Source organism: Pogoniulus pusillus, chromosome 9 (genome assembly GCF_015220805.1).
Source record: "Pogoniulus pusillus isolate bPogPus1 chromosome 9, bPogPus1.pri, whole genome shotgun sequence".
NCBI classification, from domain to species: domain Eukaryota; kingdom Metazoa; phylum Chordata; class Aves; order Piciformes; family Lybiidae; genus Pogoniulus; species Pogoniulus pusillus.
Window position 1 is genome coordinate 22,118,802 of NC_087272.1, and position 24,331 is coordinate 22,143,132.

The window sequence follows — 24,331 nt, forward strand, 5'->3', positions numbered from 1 at the left end:
CTTCTTTTGATCTTTCCAAGCTGAAACTGTGTTGTTTTGGTTTTGTCTTTGTTTTTTTGCCTCAGCTGCAGACCAGATTTGTTGCTTTTGTAAGGAGCCATTAGCAGTCTTGAGAGTTTCATTGCTTGTTTCTTAGATAAACAGAGAGGCATCAGTGTTGTGGTATGATTTTCCCAGATGTTCCACACCACCTGAATTCCTTTCATGGTACACTGGAGGTCTGTAATATTTAACACGGAAGTCGTTCTACAATTTATTGCGTTTAGCACGTGACATAAAAATGCACATCCTAAAGACAAAGTTACCAGAATTGATCTTCCCAGGAAAGTATGAAAAAGGCTTTAAAATCATTCTGAAGCTGAAAGATAAACAGGAACATCTGCTAAACGTCCTTCAAGGCATCCCAAGATTCATTTCAATTACCCTGCACAGCATGCCTCAGGTGCAGAGCAGCATTTTCAACTTGTGTATCTATCGAATATAAGCCTAACACAAACTGTTATTTCCTCCCACTTGTTATTTCATAGCAAATCTGACAGGGTGGTTTCCTTCCAATTCTTTTTCTCCTTTTTTTTTCACTGATATCCCAGTGCTTTACAGGAAATACAATACATGTCTGCTTCAGCTCTCATTGCTTGAGTTAAGGTAATACTGACCTATATATTTCAGCTCTCTTGTCTTCGGTTTGTTGTGTGCCTGACCTTTAAGTCAAACTGCTGTGCTGTCCACTCTTAAAAGGCTAAGAATACTTGGTGAATCCCTGTAATATCTTGTCTAGCCTTTGAAATCATGCCTTAATTTTAAACCCAGAAACAAATAGTAAACATAGGTCTGCACTTTTCATTGGCACACTGGCTTGTTTGAAGTCGACTGAAAATGTGCAACCAGTGCAACATACACATGAAGTATTGGTAGAAAGGTGAACAACATTTTGTTTTTAATGATAGCGATAGCATTACCCAAGCTGTTTTAGTAATACCTTTTTTTTTTTTAATACATGTTTTAACATCTTTTCCAGTTAAGTGACATGTGTTTAAACAGGTGAGGATTTCAAGGATTTATTTAAGAAGCAAACTTTATAAAGTGCTTCTGAAAGGAAAATAATGATCCTATCCCATCCCCATGATGGCATTGCCAGACCACTCTGGTCAGTAATGAGCTATTTTGGCATGGAGGCAGAGTATTCACATGGGTCTCCATTTCCAACCCACCAGTAAATTTCCTCCCTGAAAAGGACTGTGCTCTCTAGGAGGAGATGGGATATCCTCACCTCAGAAACAGATACTGAAATACTCTTGATTCCATAATGTATGTGCTTCTGTTTGGCAGAGTGTTTCCCAGGACAACTGCATTTATTACCCTGTGCCACTAAACCACAAAATCTGTCTCCTATCCTGAGATGCTAGGATGCACCAGAAATACCTACCCAGACCTCCTATGCCTTAGTTAACTCTGTGATGGGAGCTGGTAAGTAGCAGCTTCCTGAGTAGCTCTCAGTTTTATTCAACTGCATGAGGGTATCCATGGAATTTCAGGACAAAGCCCAGCACATGATGCTGCCCCACTTTCAGTGGTTTCAGATCTTCCTTAAACATTTACAGCAGCATATTTAGGTTTTTCTTGCAATGAGGTGTAAATCCTCAAATATTTCATTACCAGATCTCAGCTAGATGCTGTAGCCAAGAGCTAAGGGTCTGTAAGAGCTAACACAATGATCCATAAGAAGCAGCTTCCTAAATCACTTCACAGCTTAAGCCTTCAGTCTGCCCCTCATCCTCTGCTTTCACAGTATGAATAGAACCATTACTTTCAGGGTCTGAGTTCCAGCATACTGCCCTCAGCAGGGGCTGTAAGTCACACTCAAGCATTAAGTTATCCCATATGCAATGTTTAGCATCTGAATGTTCGGATTACTAGCATTTAGTCCCAGGCTCGCAGCCACACTGCCAGGACCAAGCCCACAGTAACACAAACAGACAAGCACAGCAAAAGAGGCCAAACTCTTGCCCATTTTCACTGCTGTTTTAAATGAATAGAATTAATTTATTTTTCCTGTGATTTCAAAATGCCAGTAGCTATAGACAACTGCTAGGCAGGATAAAAGAGACAGAATAAGAAATGTATGGTAAAAAATTACAGAGATGCATATTGTTCTCTGCAGGCTTCATGCAGAATGTCAATTATTTGTCATCACATGGTATTTCCTGATACCATTTTTTTAAAGGATCAGATTGCTGCTGTTTTAATTCAGAGCATCTAAATTTCTGGATTAATTCCTTTCTGTATGGAAATTGTTGGTGAAACTTTCAGTTGTCAAGGTTCTATTTTGCTTTAGCCTCGGTTACAAACTTACTTCACACCATTTCACTCCAGAGGGCATGAAATAAAGGGAAAATTCCTCCATATATGTAATGCATGGACCTAAATTCTCATCCAGATTCGTGGAGACATTTCTTGAAGCACAGAATCATAGAATGGTAGGGAATGGAAGGGACCTCTGGAGATCATCTAGTCCAGCTCCCCTGCAAACACAGGTTTCCTTACATCAGGTTGCACAGGAACATACACAGATAGGTTTTGAAAGTCTCCTGATGGGGAGGCTCTACCACCTCTCTTGGCAGACTGTTCCAGTGAAGTCAAATTTATCCTTAAACTCAAGTGAAAATGCCATATTCTAGTTTGTGCCCCATCCTCATGACCTCCACATTTCAGATACTTGTATGCATTTATAAGTTTTCCAGGCTGAAGAGCCTCAGGTCTCTCAGCCTCTCCTCATAAATGAGATGCTTCAGTCCCCTAAGCATTCTCATGACCCTCCATTGAACTCTGTTCAGCAGTTCTCTGTCCCTCTTGAACTGAGGAGCCCAGAGCTGGACACAATGTCTCTTTTTTCTTACTATGTTTCTTCATGTTTGTTCACACAAAGAGACATAGAAAGGACAAGTCCTCTTTCTTTCTTGGCTTGGGTGTGGTTTTCTTTTAAATTGGATGGGAGGGCGTTGTGGGTTGTTTTATTTTCAGTCTAAAGGCTGAAAGCTGAGACCCCAAGTGTCCCCTACTTGGAATAATAGCCATTCTGTTCTAAAATTGTAGGGAACAAAAAATTGCTGAGGAAATTAGGAAATATTTTTTATAATATGTATGTTTCCCTCTAATTTTAAACTTGAGCCATATGATTGATTTCAGGATACTTAAAGAGTTCTCCTTGGAGGTCTTGAGGGGCGATTGTTGTTTTCCATTTCCCTGATTTGCTCTTTTTGAAATCACGAAGTTGTGGATTCTGCTAAGTCACCTAATAGCCATGTTGGAGTTTGGTTGCTGTGCACTGCCAGAGCATAGAAAATCATGCCCATATTTTGTCATGATTGCCATCGCTGCTCTGATGTGGCACACAACCTTGCTTTCACATACACTTGCTAAAATCTAATCATGCTAGATGAAGAATTGTGAATTCCTTGCTTGCTGATCATCAGGATACAGTTTGATTTTTCAAGTCATGAAGTACTTGCAGTTCCCATCAGTTTCAACTGAGTTTTGGTTGCTCAAAGCATCAAACCTGTGTACTCCAGATGGTTCCATCTGTTTCACTCATGTGTTGAAGTATTCATGATGAAATGTGGTGGCATGCTTTTCCTCCTCTGCCTACGTAAATGTGATCAGAAGGAAATTTATAGTTATGCCTTTTTCTTTACAAAATGAAGAGCATCTTTATGAAATACAGAGCATCTTAATATTTGAGCTCTTTATTCACTATTCAAAAGACAAGCCAGGTAATTTGGGGGGAAAAAAGCCTTTGCTTCTAGTTGATGGTTTGGTTTTTACTTACTCTCATGAAGGCACCCACGAAACAGACAGTACTAGCCCCCCCAGAATGTGGATTTACTGCAAATAAAATTATTTGGTATTCCTTTTGCCACCATTGTATTACAAGCTCAGCTGTCAGTTAAGCTTTAACCTGAAGCTTTAAGGAATATTCTTCCTAGAAAGATGAACAAAAATGTGCATGTACTCACTCATAAGGGGGAAACCTTCCACTCAAAAGTACCCAAAACACACACTCACTAAAGGGAGGGTGAGGTCTTAGTCCCCAGAAATATCCTTAGATGGCTTCCTATTCTGAGAGAGGAGGATCCGACTGCAGAGCCACTTGCTTCAAAGAGACCAACTCAAAATGGCTCTGTAGCGAGACTCCAGTTTTACCCTGAGTTGAGGGTGTACTGTGGTCATTTCTAATTAGCTGGCGGAGCAAGCTCACAGAACCACACAAAAGCAGGGTAAAGGCTGGGCACCAAGGCACAGTTTAATGTCTGAGAGGCACCAAGCCAATCTTTATCAGCCTCTAGCAAGCCTCAGCCCTTTGTGGCTTTACCTGCCACACTCATACAGCCTTCTTTTGAAGTTTTGACCCTGTTTGTTTTAAACAACAGACACAATGTTATCTTGATAGTGTTGCAGGAGGACCACTGGTGGATATTCTAAATATGTTTTATGATCTTATTTTGAATATAACTCTGCCTTTGCAGAGTGAGATTCTAATTAGAAGAGTCTTACATGTTACGCAATCCCAGCTACTAGCATTACAGAGAAGGCCACCGCTGCTACAGTGGGAGAGGTCAGAACAATGTGCCATTTTCACATATCTATCACTGAAAATACCTTTTTTGCCTCATTTGTTTTGAGGAATCATTCTTTCACTTGCTTTCTGTCCCCTTTCCAGGTGTGGATGTGCGGAGGTGGCATGTTTGACGTTCCATGCTCTCGAGTTGGGCATATCTACAGGAAGTATGTCCCATATAAAGTCCCTTCCGGAACCAGCCTAGCACGGGTGAGTAATCAGGTCTTGCTGGTTTTTCAGTTGTGTTCATCATCAGTCTCTTCATTCTCTGTGAACCAGTAAACCACTGGAATGGAAAATGAACGTTTCTTTATTTTTCTGAAATAAAGATGTGCAATTGCTGCAGTTATGTTGCCTTCCAGAGATAAGATTGCAGAGAGTAAAACAAAAGCTTACAAATACAGGGCTGGGCATCTCAGCAGAGAAGCATCTTTCGTGCTGATTCAAAGAAACCTAGAAATAACCTTAGGCTTACGGTTCTCAAATTGCGCAGTGTTGTCAGTCACAGCTTTTTCAAGCAGAACCAATTCAAATGCACATTTTATTAAGAGTCAGCAGAACAGGTAGAGTCTCATGGAAAGAATGTTTTCTGAGGCAGAAGGACTGAGGAACAACAATTTGAGTGACTGTCTAATTATCGTGTAAAATGTGGTTATGGAATACAGCCAGCTTGAGGCCATGTGAGTGAGAAATTAGGAGACTTCTAGACATTTCTCAAAGAGTACTGAAGGCATCCACATCCATGAGGGACTTCTTGCTCAAGAGAAAATGTTCTATAACTTTCTGGAGATATTCATGAGATGTCGAAAGATAGGAGACAAAGGGCAAAGATATCGCTTCCAGGGGCATACTAGGATTTATTCATGCTTGAGTTTAATCTTTTCTAGTTTAGAGGGTGCTGGGGTTTGGGGTTTTTTGTTAATAAAATGGCATTAGTGTTAAAGTTTGCTTGTTGCCATAGGGTAATATTTTATGAATTACGTTTTTTCTTCATGTGGTACAAATAAAAGCATACATTTCTTGCTTTAAGGGGGAGGTATTCTTGGTTTCAGCACCATGGGACAGACAAGGCTTGCTGTAGTAGCTGCAGCAGAGGAAGGAGGCCAGCTGAGTTGCCTGCCTAAGAGCTGGCTAGAAAGAGAGAAAGATTTTTCTTGAAAGAGCATGAGAGCAGACAGTGCCACACACAATACAGTAGTAGGATTAGTGGGGCATTTGGTGATGACAAAACCTGTATTGACTAAATCCTGACATTAGAATCTTCCTCCAGTATAACTTTGTGTAGTATCAGAGTTTCCCCATCCATTTTTTTGCAATTTCTGAAATTAACTGCTTTGTTTATTATATCCTCTGCAAAAAAAAATCACATGCAATATGAAATAAGAAACCCAAAGCTCAGTCTGTTTTTCTGTACAGCACAAAGAATCTCATTAGAGAATATGCTGTCTTGTGCATTACATGTGGGAGCAAAATACAAGCATTGCTGTTTATACTAATACTTCTTCATACAATTAATCTCTTAACTAGCTTTTAGGAAGGCACTGTGTGTACTTAGAGCCATCAAGCAGACACAGCCTCCCTGTACTGTTTATTTTAGCTTGATTTTAATATATCACTTGTGAAATATTACCCAAATCCATTCTTACTTATATCTTGTGGGAAGAGACATAGCATGCTGATAGTGTGTTTTGTGCTTTCCATTCAAATAATGGATAGTTTTTTCTGTCTTGTCGGGGTCCAAAACACTTAAGTAAACAAAATACTTAAGTAAACTTCTGGCATATATTTCTCATTAACAGAAAATTTGCATTCTTAAGTTCCCAGCTTCTTTCCAGTACAACACTGAGGAAAAAAATCCAGTGATATTAGGGTACATTTTATCAAGGCTGCTAAGAGCACCAGAACTGTAGTTTTAGTGTTTGGGCCTCTCTTACTAACTAGCCAAGAAAGAGAGTTTGATCTCTGACCCATCAAATTGTGTGTAATTTTAAGCCTAAAAATATACTCCTTCTCTTATCCAAGCCAGAAAAAGAAAAACAAGGACACAGTCATCTTCAGTGCTTTGATCCCTCTGATACAGATCTCTTGTGTTCCAAATAAATTGCCCCAAATGAAGCTGTTGGCCAAAATAATACTAAGTGAGTATGCGCAGAAGTGGCCTGGCTATTTCAACTATTTTGCATTATCCAAAGATTATAGTCTACCCCTTAGGAGTGTTTTATCTGAAGCTTCCCTCAGATTCAAGAATATAATGAATAGCACACTCTATATAGAAGTATTATCCCTGCTGCCAAAAGCAGTACTTTTCACTACTAAGTAGTTTCCACAAAGGGTTTTACTAAATCTTTTTCCACCTTCTGCAGTATAAGGGAGGTTGCTGGAGATGAAGTTCAGAAAGGAATGAGGCGTAGGAATCCCAGCTGTGATTGTATAAATCATTTCAAGTGCCCCTTCATTAATCAAGGGAGAATTTCCCTTTGTGTGGATACTGTGTTAAAGAATGGCAGATTTTCCTGTCCTGTCCAACAGCAGCAGCACAAAGGATGTGTGTTAGCAAGGGAAGACAAGGACTCCACACAATTCAGTGTGAATCTACTGGAAACCTTTATTGTTCCTTCTGACTCTGTTTATATAGATAGATGGCACACCTACACATTAGCATCATCTAGGCAAGTACAGCCCATTCTTTTACATACATCATGCCTTGTTTTTCCCCTTAACCACATGTCTCACTATCTTTCATCCCCCTGGGAGGCAGCCTGAAGTTGTGGGAATGCAGGTCAAAATGCTTGGTATTATTCCCTCTCACATTACGTTGCCACAGATATGGAGATTGGAGTTAGGAAGAGGACAGGGCTTCTAGACAAATTCAGGCATAGTCCAGATCATGGACTATCATGGGTGTCCTTTCAAGCTGTTTTAGCTTGCATTTGCTCTTAACAAATAATATTTAAAGTGATGATTTTACCTTCCCTTGGGATTTCATCTCTGTCTTTTAGCAAGAAGTTTCAACGCTCAGTTTCAGCCAGCTAGGTAACGTTCTACATATATTTTTGAAGACCTATGACCTGGCATGAGGATCATACATACTTTAATAAATGAGAGACTTGTCAAAAATGGTGTTCCAGCACCCCATCACCAAATGGCCATTACTGTACTATACAGAATAGAATGTATCCCTATGGAATGTCTGCCTCATAGTTTGTCTAGTGCATGCAGGCAACACACAGAGGGCTATAAAAGCAGCTCAGCCTTGGGTTGCATTGAGGCCCTATCTATGCAGAGGGGACCCATGAGGAGTTGTATAGGTAGCTCAGCCCCAAGTTGTCCGTAAGCCATGGATCAAAGAGGGCAGTGCTGCATCAGAGAACCAAAATGTGAGCCTTGAAGTCCCACAACAAATAATATGCCCTGAATCTCAATTCAAAGTACTATTCAGTTGCCACAGAAAGTAAGATAAGAAGCTGGGGAATTTCATTATTGGTTCCAGCTGACAAGGTTGTACATCCAGACAATCACAACATCAATAAAAGAGAAGTAAAAAGAGGAATACATCAACATGATCCATGGATGGAATAAAGAAAGATAAAGGGAAACTCAGATGGTACATTCCTGATGCTACAGTCCACTCAGGCATAGTCCTGCCCATGGTCACTTGAATCAGGAGATAAAAGCCTTAAGGTTTAGGAATGGGGAATTGCCTCTCCAATGCTACACCTTACTTCTATGGAGACTCCTCCCTCTTGGTCAGGACACCAGCCAAGGACTCTTTCCTAGGACTGAGAATCCTCACTGGGGGGTAAGCAAAGATTTAGCATGCTGTAAGCTTGTAACCACAAGTGATTAACTAACACATATAATGTTTATTGTGCTTGTAGGTCATTATAGTATACTCTTGGTTTGAAATTGTAATAGTGCATTCTTCCATTGTATCTGTGAAGATCTGCAATAGTGGCATATTGGATCTGCAAGTGAAGCTCAAATAAATCATTTGCTTGAGCCCTGCAATTAAGCCTGTGAGGAAGCTCAACTTAATCATGCACTTGGGCCTTCTAGTACCTTCCAGTTAAACCTGCAAGCAAAGCTCAAATAAATTGTTTGCCTGAACCTTGCAGGTTAGTCTCTTTTCATCACAGCATTATGACATCAGTTCTCTACGTCCTCTTATTGTATTTCTTAGCTTCTTATTTGTCCCTCAAGACCTGCAAGGCCATGTATTTTTTTGCTGGCACATACCCCATTAATTGAAAATCATCCACGTGTGAAACACTCTGTCAGAAAAAACTGTTCAGTGGTACAGAGTGAAAGTAAAGCAAGCTGTAAACATGCCTACCAGATCCACAAAACAGGCTGTGACAACCAAAACTGAAAAGCTGAGTATTTTTGTCTAGCAGTATCTTAAGATGTTGTTTGCCTAATACAGTGAGTGTCCAGTTTTCAGTCAGTTTCACATAAAGGAAGATAAATGGGCAAGCAGGTGTCAGCACTGATTACACATTATGATGTGAAAGCACCACATAATTATTCATTCATTCTTAATGTGTGAACTTCTGCACAAAACCTAGTTTAAAGCCCTCTCAATGAGGGCTGCCAACTCATGGGCTAGAATGCATTTGCCCTTATCTGACAGATGGAGTCCATCTGCACCACTAGACCTGGTGCTGAGAAAACTTTCCTGTGGTCAAAAAACCCAAAGTTCTGTTGTTGGCTAAAACATCAGTTTGGTATAAGTAAATTATTTAGGAATCAAGCAAGAATTTCCTTCTTGGAAGAGCACTGCTATATTGTACAATAAAGATGATTATACAATCCAGCTTTTAAGTTTTCAGTATAGCTTTCTTTATTTTACAGATGTATACCTTTGTCATTAAAATTAATTAAACCAAGATGTCAGACAGTGCACTTAGCAAAGAAAATTTTCAAATTAATAGCTCCTACTCCTTGAATACAAGAAAATCAGAGTAATTTTTTTTAATGCTAAGGTTTTATGTTTCCTTCAATTTGAGGAAGTTTTGCTTTTAAGATAATAAATGCAACAGGACAGGCAACTTAGCTCTCCAAAAGGAATACGAAGATGATGGAGAAGTTAGAGGTTTCTGAACAATGACAGCATCAAACCGGTGGTATCTACTTTCCAGATTTCATTCAACAGGCTAGTACTGGAACCCACTACATGGCTAAAGAAAATGTGTTCAGAACCCTCGCCCAGGCTTAGTTGCAAAGGTAAGCTATCTCTGTATTTGTCCACAGAGCATGGGTCTTTAAAGCAAACATGCCAGGAGCCAGCCAATCTGCAGAGATGTGACTGTGTCTCTGCTTTCCACAGCTCCCCTACAGCCAGCCAGCAGCACCCTCACAGGGCTGTATCTATCCCTGCCCTCCAAGCCCCACAGGCAGTCCTCAAGCAGAGAATTTAGCCTTGAGGCAGTGGGAAGGCTTTTTTGAATATTTTCGATTTTTTTTCTATGTGCAAATCTTAATATTTCTTTTTACAGTGGAGATGCAAACCTTTGTAGAGGAATTAAATTCTGGCTGCTTTCAGATGACATCTCTGGAATTTCAGTTTTAGGTATTTGCAGACTACTGGCTGAGAATAGTCTCGTGCTTCTCTGCCAGCTGTGCTAACTCTCACAGGAGTTATTTATATACTCCACCAGTTTTGTCACCTAGTTAGCATACTGTCTTCAGTGGAGGAATATTTCTTTTGTGCCTGCAGACATCTCTTTATTTGATCGGGTTTTGTTTACAAAAAGAGAAACCATTGCTGGAATGAAACACAGTTAAGTTTTAAACATGCTCAAGTGTAAAGGACCAAACTAGGATAGCCAATAGGGGGAAAGATAAACAAACAATAGCACAATTAGAAGGGAGTAAGAAGGGTAAAGAGATGAAACTCCTCACTTAGTCTTAACTGATGTGGGCAGTGATATTGAGACCTGAATGTCAAAAAGCTGCAGTGAGTGTCCAGGAAATATTTTACTATGCTTTCACTGTAAAAATACACAGTAATGAGAAATGGTTGTGTTCCAACGCTGGTGGAAGGACCTGTGTGAAATTGAAAGTACCATTTTTCTCTTGTGAGTGCTCTAGAGTTTTGTGCCCTGTTGCCTCTGTCATATTAATCCATACTTGCTGGATAAGGCTTCTCCAGTCATACTTTGTTTTCCTCCTCTATGATGATTTATTGTGGGATTATTCTACTCATATTCCAGAGGAATAGTAAGTATAATTATCTTGTCTGGCTGGATCCCAATGTGCTTTTTAAGTACATTTTACAGAAAAAAAAATGTTTTCTGTTCTTTCCAGCCAAATGAAATAGAGCAGCTTCCAGAAGTAAAGAGGGCAACTGTGCTTCACAGGGCAATCAAAAACCATTTAAATTAGGAAGATGATATATGTGGACTGAAAATAATCCCACCAGAATTTTACTGGGAAGAAAGGGGAATAAATATGCTGATTGTTGCAGAGGCTGTTGTGTTCTTTTTAGCAAGTAAATAGTCACATCCTGTCTTATATTTGGCGACTGAAATACATGGTCAGGCATGCTATGGTGATTCATATTTGATTGGCGTAACTGAAAGTGATTTTTGACTGATGACAGTGAGTCTTGACTGATGAGAGAAATTACTATCATGACAAATTAGGCTACACCAGCTGACATTCAGCTTCCTGAAAAAGGTTCAGATTAAATGTAGGAAAGCAGGAATTTGTTACAGAGCCCAAGTGTTCTTGTAATATGTCAATAATGACAAAAGTGAAGTCTGTGGGTTGGGGTCAGAGGTAGTTACATGCCAACAGTAAAACAAAAGCAGAAAAAGCAGATTATGCAGGTGAAGTTAAACAAATAATAAAACTATTGTGCTGCTTTAGTGCCACTGAATAAGAAAACAGTACTTCAGAACAACTGTAAAAACTGAAACCAAGAATTGAATTTTTATATTAGTCTAACTGATGTATCAAGAATGCAGATAGATGCCACTAGAGGATGGAGTTGAGCAGGCTTGCAGTGTAGAATAGAGTACAGCTTATCAGTGTAAGCATTGCAGGCCAGCACACCAGCCACAGTTATGAAATGTGAAACTGCCCCTCTTGTATTAAGGGACCAATCTAGTTAAACCTTGCTTAGAGAAGTATTGATCAAGCTGTCCTCTGATGTGTCTCTGCCTCACTCCACTTCTCCATTCTCTTGGCCGGTATCTACCTTCTTCTTACTGCATTTATTTGAGTAATATCACATCACTTAAGAATGACAGATCCCCTCATATACTTAAAAAGAAAAGACAGTCATTTGATCAGAATGTGTATCTTCCCTGCTCACCAAAGAAAGTGAGGGGGACAAAATGGCCTATAAAGAATTTTTTTTCAAGTGGAGAAGTCCTCATTTTTCTCTTTATCCAGTCAAGTTGATTTAAACTCTTTTTATTGAAGTCCAGGTATCAGTGGCATTGTAACTTACTGTCTGGTAGACTACTACTGAGTGAAAATGCGTAGCAAAAGCAGTCTTAAATGCATGAGTTCATACAAATTAAAGAAAATGTGTCTAAATGTAAGGCCAGCAATAAAGGATTTACCAGAAAGTAAAATTGTAACAGTGGCACAAAATGTAGCTATGTCAAGAATATGTACAAGGGCAACTGATGACAGCTGATGTCAGCCTTAGTGTGATTACCATCACTTTTATATGCATCTCACAGCTTCTTGATGACAGCTGTCACAGGCTTACATATAGAAATATGCATCTACTGAAATATCATTGGGCCTTATTAATTCTTGTACAGGAAGTTTTCACTAAAATGAGAAGAGAACAAATTACCATTAGTCTGTGATGGATAGGTCCTGAGAAGCTCCTTAGATGTCCATCACAAATGTCCCAGTGAATTCTTTACATTGCAAATTCAGGTAACTGATTCATATCGATTGTCATTTGATTGCTCCTGTTTAATTTTTATTTTTGCCTTTAAATTTTTTTTTCTGTTAAAAGACATAGGTAAACAATCTGGACATCTGTAACCATACAATGAATGTGACAAACAAACAGCTACTGCAGTTTTCAGCTGTAGGAATATGTTTACTTTCTCCTTTGTAAAATGCATTTAGATGTGGTATTCAGAATGAATCCAAGCAAGTGTGGTCTGATTCTTTTTATTGATAAAAGATACTTGGTACCATTTGAGAAACTGACATTTAAATGAGCTTCTTTTAGAAGATTATGCAAAGAATAGCAGAGAGAGAAATCAAGGAGATTCAAATCTACCTTGTTTTTTGTTTGTTCTACATTCTTTGTAGCTCAGCTTCACTGTGAAACTGCAATGCTTAAGTGATGCTATAAAGCACTCACAAAATGCTGCCTAACCTGTTAGGCTGTTAAGCTCCTCTGACCTATCAATTCTGTGGCAGTACATGCACACACATGGGAAAGTCCTAACAACGTTGAACTGCTTAGCACCTGTTTTGCAGCTGGGCTCTGTCACGATTTGATAGCTACTCATAACAATTCCCACTTGTGGGACTTATTATGGTGTCATACTCAGATTGTGTTTAGCCTCATCTAAGGCTCAGACAAAGTGGAAGTGACCATCTTCTCCACCATGTCAGACATTCACCCAGATTGTAGGAAGGGCAGCATTAGGAGCTCATAAAAGACTTGAAATCACACCCTTACCTTACAGTAAAAGTCGCTTGATCCCTAGGCCTAAAAGTGTTTAGGGACTGAATGCTCTCATTTTGGTTATGCTCCTCTATCTTCTATTGTCGTATTGTGAGTAGAAGACCAGCAGCTTACTGACATGATTTGCAGAGAAGAGTTATGTTCCTGTGAGGTTATTTGCACAGGACAACCTTTTATGCTGTCAGCCAGCCACAAAATGGGACTCTTCAGCTTACAAGAAATCACTTATCTTGGGCATCCTGCCAGGAACATGCTAGGCTAGCATGTTCTAAATAGGAATGTAAATGATGTTTCCCTTTAACCTGTGAACTTGTGCCAGACTAGCTTTCAAAATGTGTTCATATTAAATGGAAGTGTGGTGATTACTGAGCTCGTGTAGCAATAATAAAGAGAAGAAATCCTTGCTAACTAAAGCCAACAAACCTCCGTAAAACTAACACACTTGGCTGCTGAGTTCTTGCTTCATAGTGACTGACAACTTCAGAAAGAGCTTCCTTTTACACCAGGATAGTGAGTTGCTTACAGTCATATTTATAAACAGTCTGGAAATTTACAGCTATCAAATCAAGTTTATCTTTTAAAAAGGGAATCTACTGAAATTCAATAAGGTGCCTCCAAAGGGTTCAGCTTATGATATCAGTATATAAACATGATAAGCATAACATATAGAGGTTTTATCATATGATGGAGATAATACTCTTGGAAGAACTGGGGAGCAGAGTTTTTAAATAGATTTTTCTAAAGTATCTGATACTTGGGATGGTGGGAAGAACTGTTTAGGGGTTTTTTGTTATGTTGTTGTTGATGTAATGTGATGTTTTAATGGGTTTACTCACACATACACAAAGTCCAAACAGCGACTTACTGGAAAATTAAGTTTTGACTGGTGGATGAGAATTCTGAAGTAGTGACCAAGTGTAATGTCAAGATTTCTGTTGGACTCCTGTTTTATTCAGTTATAATAGTCCAAAGCAGAATGAAGTTATTTTAGTGCAGCCAAATAGCAAAAGCTCCGAACATTGATGAGGCAGATTGCTCATGGAGTTACTTTGAATATTTTTCCTTAAGAGAATATTTTACTGTACTTTCAATTTATGGTTCTTTTAGCAGAGTGGTTTTTAAATGTGGAAATAGCATTATCAGATGAAGTGATTGCAAAAAACAGTATGATATTTTCTAGAACAATGCTAACCTGCATTTGCATTGTACATTTGCTGTACACTACAGCATTACAGTGGAATAGATGCTAGAAGGATAACACCTATTTTCATTACTTTGACTTCTTATTTTATTGTGACCATTCATACTTGTACTCATCTACAAAAACTCATTACATAATGTTTTCACTTGTCAGGAGATTTCTGCGTTACAGGGTTTCTGCCAGAAAGGTGAGATTGTCATTTAGATGATGTTCTTTAATTTGTTCTGGTTTTCTTTGTCCTACCCTGTTCCTGTATTCTTGTACTTTAATTTAAATCTTCATGAAATTAGAACAAAAGTCAACCTTGTGCAGGGCACAAGCCATTTTGGAATAGGGGTATAAGTGTTGTGAATTCTAATACTGCTTTAATTTTATTTGCTTTATCCTTGCAGGTTTTAATGTATTTGCTTCACAGAAAGAAAGCACACAGAAAATTATCTTGCAGTGTCAGCTAAAAGTACTTAATTTGTTCAATATCTTGCTGTCTTTGTACTCAGATAAGCTTTTTTAGTTCAAGGACATTTAGTGTGCATGGATTAATAAAATACAGGAAAGGAATTTTAAAAATAATATTGAAAGCAAATCAGAGAAAGGATCAGGCTTACTTAGATGCAGAGACATGCAGAGACTGTTCTGAAAAGAAACATTACCTTATGCTGATGATAATCAAATGTATATTGTCCAGCAGCTTATTACAAAGCAAATCTCAACATTTTGCAGTTAGTGTTCTATAAAAAGAATATTACAAAAATATTACAGTCTTGTTTTTACAAATAATAACACCCTCATCTCTCAGTGTCATTCAGTGAGGTGTTGATTTGTTGGTGGGATAAGAGATTATTGGCAGCTGAGGAAATGCAGAATTAACTAAGCCTGTACTCTACTACAATATCTGCATATAAATTTGTGTGGATTAAGTTGCAAGAGGAATTTTAAATCAAACAAAATACAGAAGAATTTGGCCCCAACCTAGACTCTTTGATGTTAAATAGCCATAAAATGTATCTCTTCAGTCTCACCTATACAGGATTTTTTCCTTACAAGTCTTTTTTTATTTTATCCTTTGAGTCATCACATTTAATTATCATTTCATAAATGCTTATGCAACAGAATAGGTAGTTTTTTCCTGTAAAATGCTAACAGAAATAAACTTTGTGGTACATAAGACAGAACTGGGTTTCATGGAACAGAAATAGTCTTAGACTGTGCAGAAAGTCACAAGTTGTGATACCTGTCTCATGACATGCTTTGCTTCAGGTCAGCTGCACTTTAGAGTTACTTGCTGTGCACAGACTGAATAGCACACCAGGACAGCAAAGCTTCCAGTCCAAAAGCAGTGCAAAACCAACTGTGAGAATGAGCAAAGCAGGTTCATTTTTTGCATCCATACATGTGTACATGTAGTGGTTTGGCCCTGGATGGGGGCCAGATTCCCATCAAGGCTGATCTATCACTCCCCTTCATAGATGAACAAGGGAGAGAGAAAATGTAACAAGAGGCCTGTGGGTCAAGAAAGAAACAATTTAATAAGGCAAAGAGAAAGCAAAGGCCATGCATGAAAGCAAGAGCCAAGATGTTTTTCTCCACTCTCCATCAGCAGACAATGTTGTGTCATTCCCCAGGAAGTGGGGTTTCAGTATGCATAGTGTTGCTCCAGAGGACAGAAGCCATTACCAAGTGTCTCCACGCTTCCATCTTTCACTTAGCTTTTGTATCTCAGCCAATGTCCTGTGGTATGGAATACATCTTTGATGAGTCTGTGTCAGCTGGCCCAGCTGTGTCTCCTCCCAGGATCTTGCCCATCCCTCAGCTAGCTGTTGGCCAGAGCAGGGAATGTCTGAAAAGCACAACCCTGGTGGTGTGCAAGCACTGTGCAGCAGTAGCCAAAACAGTGGTGTGTTGCAGCTAGCACTACCAAACAGCACTATGAAAGATGCTATGGAGAGAACTCATTCCTATCTCAGCCAAAACCAATTCGGCACTTAAATCCTGAGCCTAAAATTTAGATAGGAATTGCTAGGTGACTAAGCAGTATGATGATACCTGAAAATTCAAATGCAAAATAAAGTAGATTAGAAGGAATAATTCAAGCCCTTCATGAGCATTACTAGGTTCTGAACTACCAAGAAAGAAAAGACTGGATGGAGTACTTAGTGCCATGGTCTAGTTGACTGGATAGGGCTGGGGGATAGGTTGGACTGGATGATCTTGGAGGTCTCTTCCAACCTGCTGATTCTATGATTCTAAGATACAGGTACCAATTTGAGGATCTGAAATAAAATTTCTGTTCAGCATCCATTATTAATCAAAAAAACATGTGAAGATGCATAAAGAATATGAAGGAAAATAAGATATTCAACAGACAGAAGAAAACAGAGTCAGGAGGAAAGCAGGGTACTTCATAGTGTTTGTTCAATGCTGTAAAGAATACTGGTATTCATCCATGTTTTAAGACTGAGAAAGTGGGCCAGCTAAGCTTAGAAGTTGGGTGACCTACTGATTTTTTTGTGTTTAATTCCCCCTCTTAGAAATATCATTCACTTAAAGCATGAAGAAAGTAACGATTGGGGTTTTTTTCTGTGGCACAGAACCTGAAGCGCGTGGCAGAGACGTGGATGGATGAGTTTGCAGAGTACATTTACCAGCGACGGCCTGAGTACAGACATCTCTCAACCGGAGATCTCTCTGCCCAGAAGGAACTTCGCAAGCACCTTAAATGTAAAGATTTCAAGTGGTTCATGGCTTCAGTGGCTTGGGATGTCCCCAAATATTATCCTCCTGTGGAACCTCCACCTGCTGCCTGGGGGGAGGTGAGGAATACACAAATTAGATGAAATTTAAATGAGTCTAACAGTTTACATTGTGAGAAACTAAAATTATGGATTTGGCTCCTGTGATAAGTAGTGTTCTTAAGGGAGTTCCAAATGTCTGCAACAATCTCTAGAGTAGTCATTAAAATATGAAACTGTCATGTCTTAGAACTATCACTGTTGCTTTTACAATTGATTGCAATTTTGTGTGTACAGGTCATAAGATGCATGCACAATGAGGACAAGAATGTGGAAAAGAGTACTGTTGTATGTAGGTGGAGTTAAGTTTGCTTTGTGTTGCTCACACATGCAAGTGTGACAAAGGAAGCCTTAGTACTTTTCTTCTTGAAAGACTGGCTTTTCTCACCCTGTGGTCTGCATTCTGTAGGTGCTGCAATGACCAAATACCAGTAGCAGGCAAATACAATTTGATGCTTGGGGGGCACGGGGATGGAGAGAACACCAAAGTTGATATCTGAGCATCACTCCAGAGCAGAAGAGATGCAAACGGCCTGCTGTAACTCTCCTCCTATGATTAGAGTTGTCCCACACTCAGAGCTGTAGCCTGCCTTCCTTTGACAGTTTGTTTTGTCTATAAGAGATGAAAATATGTATAAGAAAATGAAAGAGTCCAGGGACAGGAAATTACTTTCATAGTTGCACTGAAAAACTGTAGTGGCCTTTTACCCCTAGGAACTACAGCAGTTTCAGTCCATGGAAAGGTGGCATGCAGAGGGCTTTTTCCTCAGTTCATTTTGATTTATAAAGAAGGCTTTGCTCTTTCAGTGTATTATGCCACCTTTTTTAAAAGCCATAGGAATATATGTGCTGTCAGTTCTGGCCTTCTCTGATTTTCTGGAGATGTTCTTGGAACTCCTAGACAATTACTTTTTCTATTTGAAACCAAAAGACGAAGTTGAAACTTTGACTAAAACGTTTGGTAAGTCCCCTTACATCTCTGCATATCCTCAGTGGTCAAGGCTGGACCATGCAGGATATTTCTAAACATAGGTGCCTTTAGTATTCTCAAGAGTTTCTTTCTAAAAAGTTTTTAAAATAACTTTCTATAAAGTTTTAAAAATAACTTTCTGTGCTAGTAGAAGTCCTTAATTCTTTGTAAGCTACCAGTTACAAATATTCAAAGGAACATGTTTGCTAATTCCTGGAAATAATGAATTCTTTGTTAAAGCTTCTTCTATCTTTGGTACTTTATGAAAGGAAAGTATACCAAGAGGCAAGGAGTTTACCAGTAGAAGTCAGGCAGGGTCAAGGTGCCATGACTACTACTATGATCTTCCACACATACATGGTTGCATCCTTGAAGAAGTGTGATCATGAAATACTCATTTCTCTGACCAGCTGTAAAGTCCTTAATTCAATCACAGGATCTGAATGGAGGACACTGTGATTCAGGTATTCACTCTTTTTGCAGCACTATTAATATAATCTTTGCATAAAAGCAAGAACTTTAAAAGTAAATCACAGATCACAATGGTGGTATCAGGTTTGTACTTTAAAAGTATTCATTGAATGCTTAGGAAAGAAGTGAAAACCAAAGGATTTCTTTTCCTTCTGAAATAACAAGAGAAGGTTCAGCCCTACTGCTCTATTTTTTTTCCTTAGACTGTCACATTCCTGTGAGGTTTTAATTAATTTGTTGGCACTTGTAAGGAACTTGAACAAACTTGAAGGTCAACGGCTGTCATAATTAGAAGCTGAGAGAGGGAAACAGACTGTGTATTATTGCTTTGTAAGAATGAAGCAGTTCTAGAAACCTTGCTGATTATACAGAATAGATGTCTGTGCCAAGACTGACTGTCATTTAGTACCCTCTCTGCATTGCTTCCACTTGGAAATACTTTACCTCTGCTTGCCTATGCCAGTCTGAGAAAGAATAAACAATGAAGCACTCAGACAATTTTTTTCTCCAGTATTTTGATATCTATCTAGTAAAAGCATGTAGTGTGAAAGCAGACATCTCATAAACAGCCTCTGCAGAGCTCTTTTTTTTTCCAAACACATTTATCTAAAATCTGACTCATACATTTCTTGACAAAATCAGTTCATAGTGGAAAAGAAGGAAATTTGGAAAACCAAAAACAATCTTCACTACACTTGTCATGGCCTTATCTCTCCTGCATATTTGTGCCTTTTGTCCTTTGTAGCTGGCAGGGTGGATGTTCCCTTGGTGTTCTACTCTGCTTTGTAACATCTGAAATACGCACATTAAAGCACCGTAACAGCAAATTCAGACACATTTAGGCTAGTGAGACTGTCAGTTCTGTGTCTGAGTGAGAAAACCATACTCTTTCCCTCTCCCACCATGGAGGAAATGAAAGTTTTCGGCTAGGTTTTGTTCTTACCCTTCCAAATATATTGGAAAGTATGCTACCACTTGGAAAACAGTATTACTCATCCCATTCTCTTTGTAAGACACAATCATTTACTTGTAAAGTGTGTTTAAAATCCTGTTGAAGGAAGTTAAAAGAATAGCTGCATTAGATGACATATGAATATCAAATATTTTCTTAGGAAGTACTGATGAATCTACAAGATGTTATCCAGTATGACTATATTATGCAGATGTCACAGCTTCCAACAGTATCTTTGAAAACACATTTTACACTAAATCAATCATATAATGCCAGCCACTGGCATTTATTTTGGAATTCATGAGTCTTGTAGTCAAGATAAGAAAAAAAAGTTGGTTTACTCAGTCAAAAGGGAAATACTTAAGCTTGTTTCATTTGCTGTAACATGACTTAATTTTTGGTGATTCGATACAGAAAGTCTCTGAGTCGCTGCAGCAGTGCTAAGCTGTAGGACTTGAAAATACTCCTTTCTCAGTCCTGAACTCGTGGATTTTGCAGGACTGTTTTACATCACTGGTATGAAAATGCTGCCCGTGAAGTTAAGTCAAGCAGCACATTTTAAAAAGGATTAAAACCTAAGACCTTAAGTAACTACTTTTTTTTTTGTTACTTTCTTTTTCCGAAGTGTCACCCTCAGACCTTAAATGAGTCAGCCTCAGCCCACCAAGTGTCACAAGTCTGTTGTACAAAAGCTATTCATCACTCTGCATGGACCAAATGCTGCACAGCTTGACCACTCAAATTTTTCCATTGGGATTAGTGTCATATTGAATAACAGGGTCCCCTGTTTCTTCAGTGAGGTCTTTGGCAGTGATTGACTTCACTGTTTCTTGAATAACAGCCAACACAAAGGGTAAATACTTATAAAATTACTATCCAGCTGACAGGAAAGGTGGCTCATTTTTCCATATTTGATCTCTAGACATTGATGGCCCTCAAGTTATCTGAGAATGCAAGCAGTGTACTATAACTGGCTTTAAGTGCTGCTCACTTGAAAAAAAGCAAAAGAAACATTGTTAACGTCTTCTAAAAGCAACAGCCACTTTTCTTATTTGAGGCATGAAGGCAGATGCCCACTGGTGTCAGCCTGGCTCTGGTACAGAAATGGCAAGGCCGCAGGAACCAGGACATCATTCACTATCTCAACAGCAAATCCTGCAGGAACTCACTTGCCTGTGAACTTGTAGAGTTTTAGATTTAGCAAAGAGTATTGGTCAGTATAACTGCTGGGCCCTGGAAAGCTGTGATTTACCACTGGTTTAAGCCTTAAAAGGAAATGGGGAAATTTGTTGTGCTTTAACATAGAGGTATGTGAGAGGAGGCTGCCTTGTCATTTTCTCTCTACCATGGAGCCCTGCACAAAATGCTTTAAAATCTCAGTATTCATTCTAGCAGGTGTCAGTGGCCTCCAGCTATTAATTTCCCTCAGAAGACTGTTGCTTTTCTGACAAGATTTTCATGTTAATCAACACATCTATTGTTTTGCAGTTCCCATTGCGTGGTTGTTTACTAATGGCAAGTAGTGTGTTTTAGGGGTAGTGCTAAACCATCCTAACCTGCCTCCCCCATTGGGAGCCTATTAAATCACATGACTGCTGGTCATCACAAAATTCCATCATTAATTTAACTACAAGTGAAGTTATTTGGGAGAGTATGTATTCTGCAATATGTAAACACTGTCTGGGAAACCCTAATAGTATTTATTTGTTTATTTGTTTTCCTGTCTTGAGAGGTGTCCAAATGTTTTTTCCCTTGAATACATGTCTATCAAATCAGACAATTCAAATGTCAAGACTTAACTGTGTTTTTTTCAGAGCTAAAAGTCTAGGCTTTCAGCCTGTTTGTCCTCTCATGTTCCAGATGGCATCTTACATCATGCTCCTCTTTCCCCATTGCAGTGCCAGCTAGCGAAGCTACTGCTATCTCAAGGCTCCCCCTACTCAGGAGAAAAATCTTCTTAACAGGGCCTGGATAACTTAAAGAGAGCAAACTGTAGTTGTTACGTAAGTGCACTGCTTTTTGTAAAAGCCAGGGATCACTGTATCTAGGCTTTCCCAGTGAGTTTCTCTTACAGCTTACTACCTCGTTTAAGGCACAGAATTCAGGTGCTACACCAGCACAAACCTTACTCAGGTGACAGATCTTTGTTTTCTGAGCACCGTGTAGCACTGTGAGAATCTTCTACATCCTTGCTTGGACACATCCAGTGAAGAAGAGGGAGAAAACAGACTCTGAGGAGAGTCTCACCTGCCTCTCTATAAGGATATGCCTTCTCTATAAGGACTCTCTTTCACTCTCTAAGGAGAGCTTCACCTGCCTCTCTATAAGGACTACAGAGCCCACAGCTTTAGTACCTTATGTCCCAGTATGTGTTGGGCAGGCATTTCAGTGTTCTTAAGGACTTACGTATAGTGTCTTTTGCTTTTTTGAAACCTATTTAACTCCAAAACTGCCTTTAAGATCACTTCTAAGCATCCTTGTTAGCCCATACATGCCCCATGAAAGCATGCTTCCCACATGTGCTTCTCTGTGTGTATAATTTATAGCATTTAAGGCTCAGCAAATAATCTTTATATGTAGCAACTCAACACAATGGTTTTACAAGGGTGGTAAAATCTGTCTCTTGTTCATCATCCCCAGCGTGTATAGTTGCACATAGAGGGACGCTGGATTTGTGAGTGTGTTAGGCTGACTACCCATCTGTAGAATCATAAAATGGCTTAGGCTGGAAGGGACCTCAAAGATCATCTAGTACCAACCCCCTGCCATAGGCAGGGACATCCCCCACTAGAACAGGCCACTCAAGGCCTCATCTGACCTGGCCTTGAACACCTCCAGGGAGGGAGCATCATACCTGGACAACGTGTTCTAGTGTTTCACCACCCTCACTGTAAGGAACTTTTTCCTAACATCTAGTTTAAATCTCCCCTCTTCCAGTTTAAATGTATTACCCCTCATCCTGGCATTACAAGACCTTGTAAATATTTCCTCCCCAGCCTTCTGTAGGCCCCTGTCAGATACTAGAAGGCTACTACAAGGTCTCCTCTAAGCCTTGCCTTCTCCAGGCTGAAAAGCCCCAACTCTTGTAGCCTGTCCTCATAGCAGAGGTGCTCCAGCCCCTCTGATCATTGTCATGGCCCTCCTCTGGACTGACTCCAACAGTTCAATGTCTCTCTTGTGTTGGGGGCTCCAGAACTGTACACAGTACACCAGGTGGGGTCTAACAAGAGCAGAATAAAGGGGGAGAATCACCTCCCTTGCCCTGCTGGACATGCTATTTCTTTGCTAGTCATAACTCATAACGTCAAAACCTCCAAACTCCATTGTGCTGTGTGACTGGAAATAAGGCAGTTCAAATGCACATTGATGTAGAAATGAGAAGAAATCATCTCTTTGCTGTGTTTCTCCTTTCCTTCCTTCATCCATGAAAGCATCTTAGGGGATTTGCAGGCCCTGTGGTGTTAGTGCTTGACAGAACATTCCCTGTAGCTCTGGCAGCAGTATGAAGGCACAGTTCAGTTTCTAGCAACTGCCAAGGCCACACAGAAACACCAGAGAACAAAAGCACAGATTTAACTGAAATGCCTCTATTACAAGAAAGAAAATGAAAAACAAACCCCTCTGCAATTGAAAGCAAGAGTAAAACCAACAAAGAGGAATGAGCTAATGCATAAGCTACAACAAAACAGAGGAAAAACTATCTCAAGGAAACCTTTCAGGGGCAGAGGGAGAAGAAATTAAGAACAGAGGAGGCATATTTCAGCAGTGAAGGAAGTAAATGTAGCTTCAGCTCAACTCTTTTCCAGCAATGCATTGAGCACAGTTACCACACAGTCCAAATGACTGAAAATGGGATGGAATGATGCCATCAAGACAAAATTATGAAAGCCCCTTAATCCAGTAAGCCTTCATTGGGCATGGAGTGAGTATATCCACTGTCATTTTACAATTATGAATCACATAAATATACCCAAATTATTAATGTCACTTGTTAGCAGCTCCATTTTAATTAGCTCACACGCTCTAAGAACAGAACTGATACATCATTTAATTTTGTATTAGGCCAGCAGTCTTTCTTTATATGGTGTAAATTGAAGTGCACTGAGGAGTGATTGAACACTCCAGAAAATTATACTTGGAGTAGATATTTCACATGAAACTTTTAAAATGTAAAATTGAAATTTATTCCTCTCATTATTCTTTCTTGTCTCTTTGGCTGGATGATAAGAAGTTGAAGGCAGTGTCGTTGAGAGCTATCTTTCATCTTGTTTTCTGCTAACATGACCCTTTATAGTGTGGGACTGCTCAGTGCTGGGTTTTTGCACCTGGCTGTGTGAATGAAATGCCAGCATTTATACTTCACCTATAGCAATTTTTATTGTACTGGAAAAAAGAAAATATGCCCTTGTCCAGGTTTTAGAAGAATATTCCCTTGAGTTCTGGTGAAGACTCAAAGGCTCTTTGAGTCAGTCGCACTCCTCCATCACTTGCCCAGTTTTCACTTTGCTGGGCTAAACAAATGCAATTCCTAAAACCTTTCATGAAGGTGATGGCTTTTACATTTTCTCCACTTTCTGTTGCTTTCCCATCTGTCTAAATCTTTCTTAGATTATGATGAATAGACACAATTCCAGTCTTCCAGAATCAAAAAAAAAAAGAGCAGAG

At 39.4% G+C, this 24,331-nt stretch overlaps 1 protein-coding gene across 7 annotated transcripts in view; it reads left to right on the plus strand.

The window, feature by feature from the left end:
- The window catches only part of GALNTL6 (polypeptide N-acetylgalactosaminyltransferase like 6), a 430,986-nt gene that overhangs the window by 391,164 nt on the left and 15,491 nt on the right, over positions 1-24,331 (plus strand). For 6 of the 7 annotated variants that reach the window (XM_064148866.1, XM_064148863.1, XM_064148861.1 and 3 more), the window contains 2 exons: positions 4,718-4,825; positions 17,073-17,294. In XM_064148866.1, the coding sequence (XP_064004936.1) occupies positions 4,718-4,825; positions 17,073-17,294 (330 nt within the window). The remainder of the gene's footprint in view (positions 1-4,717; positions 4,826-17,072; positions 17,295-24,331) is intronic. The other variant, XR_010303417.1, reaches the window with a different exon arrangement.